Genomic DNA, 10,758 nt, shown 5'->3' on the forward strand with positions numbered 1-10,758 from the left:
CTTGTTTATCTTAATTATAGCAATAATGTTGTTTCATATTACTTTATGGTTAATGATTACATCTGTTTCTGTCTTTTGGATGCAGTCTCCTATATATATATATATATACACACACACTGGTGTTCAAAGAAAGTGCATCACCTAGGAATTTCACATTTCTAACCCTTTTTTGTGATGGTATGTTACTGTAATGACTAGCATCACAAATAGAAATATAAACAAAAGATATTTATTAATAGTTAAGACAAAACTAAGTAATATTTGACAGGTGCTCTCAAAATATTCCAAAATGAGTATTTGCAACCTTTATACAAAAATTTTGGTAAGCACGACAATTATTGCTGAAATGTTATCAGAAGCCCTCAGTTTGCTTCAGTTTATCATTTTAAATAGAAAACAAAATGAAAAGTTCATCAGGTGCAAACTAATATTTAGTTGAACCGCCGCCTCTGGCCCTGATGACAGCAGCACACCGTCAAGGCATTAACAAGATCAATTTCTGAAGATAATCAACTGATTATCAATTCGTGGTTTCTTCCAACCATTTTTTCACCTGTAACAAATATAAACACATTACTGTCAAACCTCTAATGCAGAAATGAAACTAAAGTAACTACAGAAGTGCCTACTTACACTTTTCACCCGATAACAAGGAGCAGAGTCGTCCTGAAAGATGCAGTTACTTGGCAGGTTGAAATGATCTCTAATGGTTGGTAGAAATTTGCCTTCCAGTATAGCCAGGTATCCATTGGCATTTATAGAACCTTTTACAAACTGCAGGTGACCTACTCCATGATACAAAATGAACCCTCATATCATTTGGCTGGTAGGGAATTTCACTGTAGACACCATACAGTCTGGATGGTATTCTTCACCACGTCTATGGCAAATCGTTTGTCTCCCATCAGAGCCATGCAAGTTGAATTTCTTCTTATCCGAGAAAATAACTGACTTTCAATGCCCAGGGGTCCATTTGACATGCTCCTTACACCAAATTAATCGGGCCTTTTTCATATTTTGTGTGAGGAGGGGCTTCTTAGAACGATGGGCTACAAGTCCATTTTTGAAGAGGCTTCTTCTGACTGTTGCTGCACTTGCTACCACTCCTGTATCTTTCCATTCTTTTTTCAGCTCAGACAAAGAAGCTTTATGGTTTAAGGCATAAGCACTTCAAAATGTGGTCCTGTTTTGGCAGAGACTCTCTTGCATCCGGTTCCTTTTTTCCTATCAACAGAACCAGTATTCTTGAGTTTGGAAAGAAATCTACTCACTGTCGACTGATTACAAGACACTATAAGCAGTATGATGAGAAGAACATCCTTCCTCACGTAAAGCAACAATAGCACTCTTTCTTCATGGCGTCAACTGCATGTAACTCGTCATCCTGACACAAGCAAGGAATTACTGCAACTCATGCAGAGCATACTTATATAGCTGAAAGTAACAGCTGATGCAATATTATGTCATCACCTATGTGTGTCAATCTTATGTGATGCAGTCTGTAAGAAATATTGCCATATACTTATGTTATCAGATGACAATTACAATTTTAAGAGTTGATGCACTTTCTTTGAACACCAGTGTATCTTATCAAAAGGTAATCATAATTTAATCCATCACATCAATTGTAGGATTTGTGCATGCTAACTTTGTATTTAAACATAGGTAGCCTGTCAAATCTCTGGTATATATTTTTATACTACTGTGTGTATTTTTTATTTATTTTATTTATTTATTATTATTTTTTTTCTCGAAGGGTAAAATGAAAGGTGATATCAAGGGTTCGTCAGAACGAACATCCACAGACAGAAAACGAGAAAGAAGAAAGAAAAAGCTCAGGCAGAAATTGTATTTCAAACGGCAAGAATTTAAAAAACAAAAAATATCTCTACCTGGTGAAAAATATAAAAAGGCAAAGGAACAAAAAGAATCAAAGGTCTGTAATTTATTCATTTCTTTTTTTTTATTATTATTAAATATCCTCATTTTTAACATTTTTCATCTTAATAAGTGCATTGAACCTGTATGCTACCCATTTTGTAAAGTAACCATATTTTATACATACTTATGCAAGAATTATCTACTTTTTTATTACATATTAATAGAAACATTAACAACATTGGAAAAATGCTGAACAAATAACAAGGTATTACAGAAACACAAAACTGCAGCAAGCACCTTCATCCAAGATAGTTTTCACCAAATAGCAAAACTTGTTACACACTAAACTCTGATTTCTCATGCAAGATTCTCTGAAATAGTTGATACATAACAGTCCACTATTTAAGTGGAACAAGCTCTTCTGGCTAGGACTGCAGGATCACTGTTCTTCCACACCACATTTTTTTTTTTTTTTTTTTTTTTTTGTTGGCGCATCGGCTTTTGTGGCCATAATGCACCTCCCAAGGTTTTTGCATTTTTACTCTGATCCAAGCCCGCAACCTTTGGGTTGCCAGGCAGGCACTTTACCCACCTGGCTAGCCCAGTCGGCTTCCACACCACATGGAAAAGGCCTAGGTTTGAATCCCACCAATACAAGGTAAATGTGAAATTTTTTCACATTATGGCTAAGTTAGTCAGTCTCTGGTGAAAGCTGCTTTTTTTTTTTTTTTTTTTTTTTTTTTTTCAAAAGAAAAACCTAAGTTTTTCGTCTCATAAAATAGCAAACCTACTACAGAATGCATATACAATTTACATTTACAGACATGGTGACTGATGCCTCGTGGCCTTGGTTTCTTCTCTGCAAATACTTAACAACAGCAGACAATAAAATGTGAAAATTCTTGCAGTTAATCTATTTTCACAACAACCTCTATTGAAGATTCCTCTGGTCTTCAGTGGAATTCAAACTTAGGCCATTCCAGATGAGTGGCAAAATCACTTGACTGTGGTGAATTATATACTTTCAATAATGATAATATTTTTTATTATTATTATTGTTGTTTGATACATTTTACTACAGAAACAGAGGGCCTAATTTGATGTATTTCCATTTAGTTTTAGTGGTTGATCCTTGACATCATCAAAATTGGGTATTAATTTTTTTTATATACTCTGTAAATTCCCTATGATATTGCTAAGATATTAATACTGAGGTATACTTTTTACAAAAAAAAGAACCTTCTAACTTATATACTTACTCAACCATTACTTTAAATTATCTTCTGTGTACTTCTACATTTTCTATATCATTAGTATAGCTTTACTAAACTGTACTTTTCCTAAATTTCCATACTTACTTAACCGTATATATATGAGGTGTGGCAATAAAGTCCCCAGACCGTTGCAGTCATGTTCAATGAATTTGAAAATAAACAGAAGTGTTTGTTGTAGTGAAAACTTTCTCCAACAGATGTTGGTACAGAGATTGTCTATTAGGCTGACAGGTTACAGGTAACAACCAGTTTTGTTAGTAGCATTAACATTCCATATCACAATTTTGCATTGGAGCAATGACCAAGTATCAAATTTTGCTTTAAATTGGTAAAATTTGCATTAGAAACTTATGAAATGGTAGTTGTTTATGGTTATGAAATGTTAAGTCGTACTAGTGTGTTTAAATGGTATAAGTGATGCAAAGGTGGATGAGAGGATGTTTGCAATGATCTAAGAAGTGAGCAACAGTAAGATTTGAAATGAGGACAGAGTTGCAGAAGTTTAGGAAATTGTGGTGAGAGATTGCCATGTGATCCTCAGAATGATGGCTGATGAGTTGGATATAAATTAAGCGACAATTCCTTCTGTATGAAGATTTAAGTAAAATGAAAGTGTGCAAAATTTGTGCTGCACAATCTCACAGATGAACAAAATCAACAGAATGCCATAATGGCTTCATCCAAACTTGTAAAGACAATCCTAATTTCCTCAACTGTGTTGTCACTGGAGATGACTGTTAGATGTTTCAGTATGACCCAGAGATGAAGCATTAGAACATGCTGTGAACTCCAGAATCATCACCAAGGCCCAAAACGTTTTGTTCCAGTCAAGGTGATGCTGATTGTGTTTTTCGACAAATGGTGCAATTCATGCATGAAGGGGGAGAATCAGTGCTGCTTTCTATATACAAGTGCTTCAAAGACTATTGAAGTGACATTTCCCATTTATTGTAATTTCAATAGAAATGTAGCTGGTTCTTGTTGCATGACAATATCCCCACCCATTCTGCACTTGTTATGAAGACATTTCCAATGAAACATGGCGTTGTACAGATCAATCATCTGGCCTACTCTCCTGATGTAGCCCCAAGGAACTACTTCCTCATTACCAATGTGGAAACTGCCCTCAAAGGAAAGAGATTTTAGGATGTTAAGAGCATAAAGAAAAATGTAACTACCAGGCTGAACATGATATCCTTAGATGCCTTTGCTGATGCTTTTCAGAAACTCTTAGAATAGAGTAACAAGTGAATTCCGTCAGGTGGTAATTACCTTGAATAAAAGTAGGACCATTTTGAACTCGTTCACTGTTCTTTTAATTTCACCAATCTGGGAATTTATTGCCACACTTTGTAAGTATGGAAAGCCTCCCAGTTTTATATTTAATATTTTGTTTCTGATTTAGAAAGGGATTTTCTTGAAAATCCATTTCTAAATCAGAAATTTAGAATTTTCTTTAATGGCTGTCTCTTAAAATTTTACAGCATTCCAGTTGCATGACATTCCAAATTCAAAAAAGTAGAGTTGCTTTGCCAATGCCATCTCATCCTTGCTGGTTTTCTCCTGCTACCACAAACTTGCTGTTTTCATTTTTGATTCACATTAAATATTACAGTTTTCATAGTATTGTTCAATGTCGCATTTTCTTGATTTTGACGGTTTTTTTTTTTTTTTTTTTTTTTTTCTTATTGCAAAAGCTCTGCTGATTTCTTTCATTCTGGTTTCTAAAAATTTTATCACTTTCATTTTCAACATAAATTCTTTTCGATTACCTGGCAGCTTGGCTACTATTAAAGCATATAATTTTTAATCCAGCAATATCTAAAGGAAGAATAACTTTGCATTAGCATTAGTAGTGGCAAATGATGCAAGAAAGCAAGCTTATACAGCATCAGCAAAAAAAAAAAGCATGACACTTCTCATTTCACCTATTCATTCCCTCAGTTTATCTAGTTCTTCCTTGAATTTATTTATCAACTTCCACAACAACAGATGGAAGTTTATTCCATCAATCAACCATACACTACTAAAGTAAAACATCAGCACATCTATTCTGCAACTGTCCTTCCTCAATTTGAATTATGCCCCATCATGTGTGTAGTCTGAACAGGAGGAAGAATCCCATGAGCATTTTGCTTGCTCAAGCCATTCAAAGCCTTAAACACCTCAATCAGATCACCTCATGGGTGCCTAGTCTCCAGATGCTGCAATTTGCAGAATTGAAGCCTTTCTTCGTAAGAACACCCCTTTCTAACCCACTCACCAATCTCATTGCCTTTCTCTGCACTCATTCCAACAACTCTACATCCTTCCTAAAATGAGGCCTCCAGATCTGTATGCAGTGCTCAAAATGTGGCCTTACCATTGCCTTATACAATTGGATAAACACCTCCTTATTTCTGCTAGACATAATTCCTGTATATCATCAACAAAACCCCATGAGTTATCCTGGCAGCCTCTCTGCATTGTTTGGAGAACATCATATCTGACCACACAATTACCCCAGGTCTTTTTCATTTTCCATTAACCCCTGGCTTGTAGCCGTGAAGGGTATTGTGTACAGCATGTGTTTTTTGTATGCAATAAAGAGTTCTTCTTCTTACCCTGAGTACTACCACACAGTTGGTACGTAACTCTGGAGTTACTGAAACCCATATGCAGTACTTTGCATTTGTCAATGTTAAGCTTCAGTTGCCATTTCTCAGTCCATCTGCCCAAATTTTCTAGATCCTGTTGCAGTAGCATACTGTCATTCACTACTCTGCCAAGCTTTGTATCATCTGCAAACTTTGACTTTAAGCTGTATATGCTTTCATCAATATCATTGATATATATAGAAAACAACAATGGGCCCAACACCAAATACTTGGCGACTCCACTAATAACATTAGTCCATGCAGAGCAGTGTGCATTGATTACCACTCTTTATCTTCTCCCACTCTACCATCCCTTTATCCTTAGCAGCAGCTTTCCCTTAATTCCATAATGCTCCATTTGTACAGCAGTCTTTTATGTGCAACAGTATCAAAAGCTTTCCTGAAATCCAAGTATATGATATCAAAATAATTTTTTGCATCCAGTTCCTCTGTGACTGTGTTGTAGTATTCAGTCAGATTGGTCAGACAAGATTTCCCCTTAATAAATCCATGCTGTGTCTGAAGTATAATTACAGACTTGTCTAGATGATTCTGCATTACTTCTTTTACCAGTGACTCCATTATTTTCCTGGAACAGAAGTTAAACTAGCAGGTCTGTAATTACTTGTGTCACCCTTTGATCCTCTTTGTGAATTGGAGATACATTCACAAATCTCCAGTCTGCGGGGACCTTCCCTGAATCCAAGATTGCTCTCATAATTATGTCTAAATGTTTGCTTGCTTACTTCCTTCACTTCCTCGCTTAATATAATTGGATAGATCCCATCCATCCTAATTGCCTTTCTTATGTTTAACTTCTGACATCCCCTTCCCTAAAGAATTCTTCATGTGTGAGTGTAGATGCAAAATACTCATTCAGTTTGTCAGCAAACCCAGCAGAATTATCAACAGTCAAGCCATCAGTACTAAGTGGACTAATTTGATTCATCTCCTTCCTTCTAGTGTTTGCATAAATAAAGAAAAACTGCAAATATTTCTTTATTTATGTAAACACTAGAAGGAAGGGAGTGAATCAAATTGGTCCACTTGGTATCGATGGTTCAACTGTTGGTGATCCTGCTAATTTTGCATCTTCATTCACACATGAGGATTTCTTTAGGTCAATGGGATGCTAGAAGTTTATCAAATTCTAATGGAGAGCTAAATTATTTTGCAGTAAGTGAGAGGAAAGTTATACTTTGAAGGTTAAGGGTGAAAGAGAAGTAGAATATCAAATAGTCGTGTTTTTCAATAATGGAGTTTGGTGCAATAAAGAGGCAACTAATCTGCTAACTGCTGAGACAGATTGACAGGAAATGTTGGCAGCAGAAATTTCCTTTAACTGTGTTTATGAAGTGTTATAATGCAGTTTGTAAACAGTAATTTCCAGTTATTTAGTTTATTTAATCTTTCATGCAGTATTTGTTTTCTGTGTTTTTATCTCCAGTAAAATGTTTGTAATTATGAACACAGCTTTCTTTTATTACTTTAGTTGATTTAAAAGCATATTTTGACCAAGTTGTCTTTTTAGTTTGAAATAAAACCATTGTGTTGCAACTCCATTTCTTTCCAGTTCATCTCATAATTAGTTAAATTTGGCTGTAATCATGTCAGAATTTTTTTATCGTTAAATTTATCAAAAAAAAAAGTATGAAAAAAAAAAAAAAAAAGTTAAATACTTAACCTCTGTTGGATTTCCTATGTTAACAAGTTGGAAAAATCAAAACAAGACCATTCAATGTGGTCAAATTGCATAAAAGACTAGTGCTTACTGTACTGTGTTTCTTATATACAGAATTCCTATTTTTCTTTTTTACTCTACTTTCAACCAAGCATGTAAAACGTGCAGACACATAACTTAGTTTTACTTAAAATGACAGATAATAAAATGGCAATGTGTGTAGTTGAATATGAAGTTTTAGAATAGGGAAAAAAATTGTTTTTCCTATTAATATATAAAGTTGTGTTCTTTGAAATTATTATTGATATAAAAATATGTTCAGAATGCAAACTGTTTCATTCAGAAATATTGAAGTACATTGTAAAAAATAAATTCATTTGGCATTTGTATTTTCAGAAGGGAACTACTAAACAAGAGCTCAGATCTTCAACTAGCTTCTTTAAACAGTTACAAGATCAAGTAACAAACCAAATTTCAGCAAATGTGAAAAAGAAAGCAAAGGTTAAAAAACTGTTTAATTCTAGCAAATTAATGTTGTAAATTGATGTAAATAAATTTGTATCAGCCTGTTACAGGTCATATTTTTTTATAATACATATGATTGTGTGGGCGTGTTTAAATCGTGCAACTTTTAATGAATCTGAAAGGATATTTCCCTGTGTCCCTTTTAACTTTATCATTATAAAGAAAAGATATTTATTTGTTAATTACCCCTTCTTGTTTTGGCCAATTTGGGGTTCCAGTAGTGAGTGACACAGGTCAAGAATATTAGTTTTCTTTGACATTTTCTAGGTAATGTTTATTTGATTTCATTTACTCTTCCAAATAAAGAAAACCATAGTTTTTAATGAACAGTTAGAGTATATTTCAAAAGCTTTAGTATTACAATAGAAGACATCTGTTCTTCATGAAATGAGAATTGTAGTAGTAACATGCTTTTAATTCATGCACATAACTTAAAAGTTAGACAGAATTTTGTGAAAGTAGAATTTACTATACAATAAACATGCAAGACATTGCATTATATATAGATTAATAAGTGTTTTGCTCATTTACTTCAGTTAATGTATTTCTTTAGTTCAATACTATTTAAATGCATAGGCAGCTAATGACAAATAGATTCTATCTTTAGGTATAAAAAAAAAAAGAGTAATCTTTTTCCTTAATAATGACTTAACTTGAAACATGTACTTTAGCAAGAAGAATACATGATACCAATTTGAAGCCACTTCCAGGTGATAGAGAGTATCTTCAAGATTTTATTCACAAAACAGAAAATTGCACTCTGCAATAGACAGTAACATAATTGCAAAAGTAATCGTGGCAGAATTTACCAACCACAATAAGGTGCTGTGCATACTTTGGTTCCAACCTGCCACTGCTGTTTTGCATAAATTTCAAATAGAGTTTAAAAGCAAACTATTTATACCGACAAGCCAAAACATTATGACCACCTACCTAATATGATGTTCGTCCTCCAAGTGCAGCCAAAACAGCTCGTACCCAGCGAGGCATGGATGCTACAGGATTTCTAAATGTATCTTGTGGTATCTGGTACCAACACGTAACCAGCAGATCCTTTAATTCCTGTAAGGTCTGTGGTTGAGACCCCGCAGATTGGAGTTGCTGTTCCAACACAAACCATAGATGCTCAGGGGAATTTGGAGGCCAGGGCAATGCCTAGAAGTCTTCCTCGTGTTCCGAGAACCAGTCTCGAACAATCCAGGTGGTGTGGCATGTCACATTATCCTGCTGAAAAACAGCACGGCCAGAGGAGAAGACCATTGCTGACCATGAAAGGGTGTACCTGGTCAGCAATGATGTTTAGGTAGGTGGTAGATGCCAGCATGCCGGGCACATGGATGACTGGGCCCAGGGTATCCCAACAGAACATCGCCCAGAGCATGACACCACTGCCACCAGCTCGTTTTCATCTCACGGTGCATCCAGGCGCCATCACTTCCCCAGGCAAACGACACACATGTACCCAGCCATCCACATGGTGCAACAGGAAACATGGTTCATCAGACCAGACAACTTTCCAATCACTCAAGGTCCAGTTTCGATGCTCACATGCCCATTGTAGGTGCTGTCGCCAGTGAACTGTGGTTAGCATGAGCACTCGGAGTGCTACATGTGGCTGAAAATGGGGCTACACAGCCCCATTTTCAGCAGGGTTCGATGTACTGTGTGTTGTGACATATTACTCCCGTCACCAGCATTCCAATTACTGGCGAGTTGCGCCACAGTTGCCACATACCATCTGGTGAGCCTTTGCTCACCTCGAGCATTAATGAGCCGTGGTTGTCCAACACCTCACTGGCGGTTTGTGGGTTTCTCCTCCTCGGACCATGGCTAACCATGAGCACTCCACCAGCTGTGCCGTTTCGGATATGCCCTGACCCAGTCATCTGGCCATTATAATTTAGCCTTTGTCAAACTCGCTTAAGTCCACTGCCTTTCCCATCCGAAGAACAAGAGTAGCACTGATTAACGGAGCTCAGTATCAGGTGTTTTTATACCGTGTCCCAACCTCTGCAGTTGCTTTGATTTGCATAACGACTCGCTGGTGATAATGTTTTGGCTCATCGGTGTAGGTCCACAGTTCTGCAATGGTACGGAAGATTTATAAAACACTTGTTTATGCGATCATAGTGGCAGAGGTGTTAGATACAAAAAAAGTCAGTGAGAGTACAGTAGAGTTGGTTTGAGGAAATTTTCAGAAACCCAGGAAAATGAATACAGTACGTGTCATGAGCTTAACATGTCAAGATCAATACTGCAATATTATGTCATCTGAGATGATATGTGATTTGTATTTCATTTAAATTCTGCTGTCCGTTGCTTAATCATGGAATAGGAAGGGGGCTCCCCGAATTTAACCGTATCCTCATTTATTTATTTATTTATTTCATATGATGTGATCAATACACAAAGGAACCAGTTTTTTTCTTGCTTCCTTTGTGTATCGTGGCCAGGATATCCAACCAACCGGTTGGTTCGGCACCATCGTGATATCCAGCCCGAGGCGGGAATCTAGCCCGCAACCTTTGGCTTGCCAAGCAGGCACTTTACCTACCCGGCTAGCCCCGTCGGCACCATATCCTCATGAATTGCCTTTGGTATTAGTCTCTTTATTCCCAAACATTGGAAGACTTCACAGTGATTGATTTTGTTCATCTTTTCTCATTCACTCATTTTGTTGATTTCAGGACATGTAATTAAAAGACTTGAAATAGCATGAAATTGAGTGAGTTACAATTTGATGTGTTATGCATTGAGTACA

At 36.2% G+C, this 10,758-nt stretch overlaps 1 protein-coding gene across 1 annotated transcript in view; it reads left to right on the forward strand.

The window, feature by feature from the left end:
- Window positions 1–8,012, forward strand: part of LOC150083259 (U3 small nucleolar ribonucleoprotein MPP10) — a 184,136-nt gene extending 176,124 nt beyond the window's left edge. Inside the window, exons 10-11 of the mRNA XM_090378453.1 lie at window positions 1,757–1,936; window positions 7,869–8,012. Of these exons, the coding sequence (XP_090234579.1) occupies window positions 1,757–1,936; window positions 7,869–8,012 (324 nt within the window). The remainder of the gene's footprint in view (window positions 1–1,756; window positions 1,937–7,868) is intronic.
- The last annotated feature ends 2,746 nt before the right edge of the window (window positions 8,013–10,758 follow it).

The sequence above is a fragment of the Mastigoproctus giganteus genome, chromosome 7 (assembly GCF_048544385.1).
Source record: "Mastigoproctus giganteus isolate SK-2022 chromosome 7, ASM4854438v1, whole genome shotgun sequence".
NCBI classification, from domain to species: domain Eukaryota; kingdom Metazoa; phylum Arthropoda; class Arachnida; order Uropygi; family Thelyphonidae; genus Mastigoproctus; species Mastigoproctus giganteus.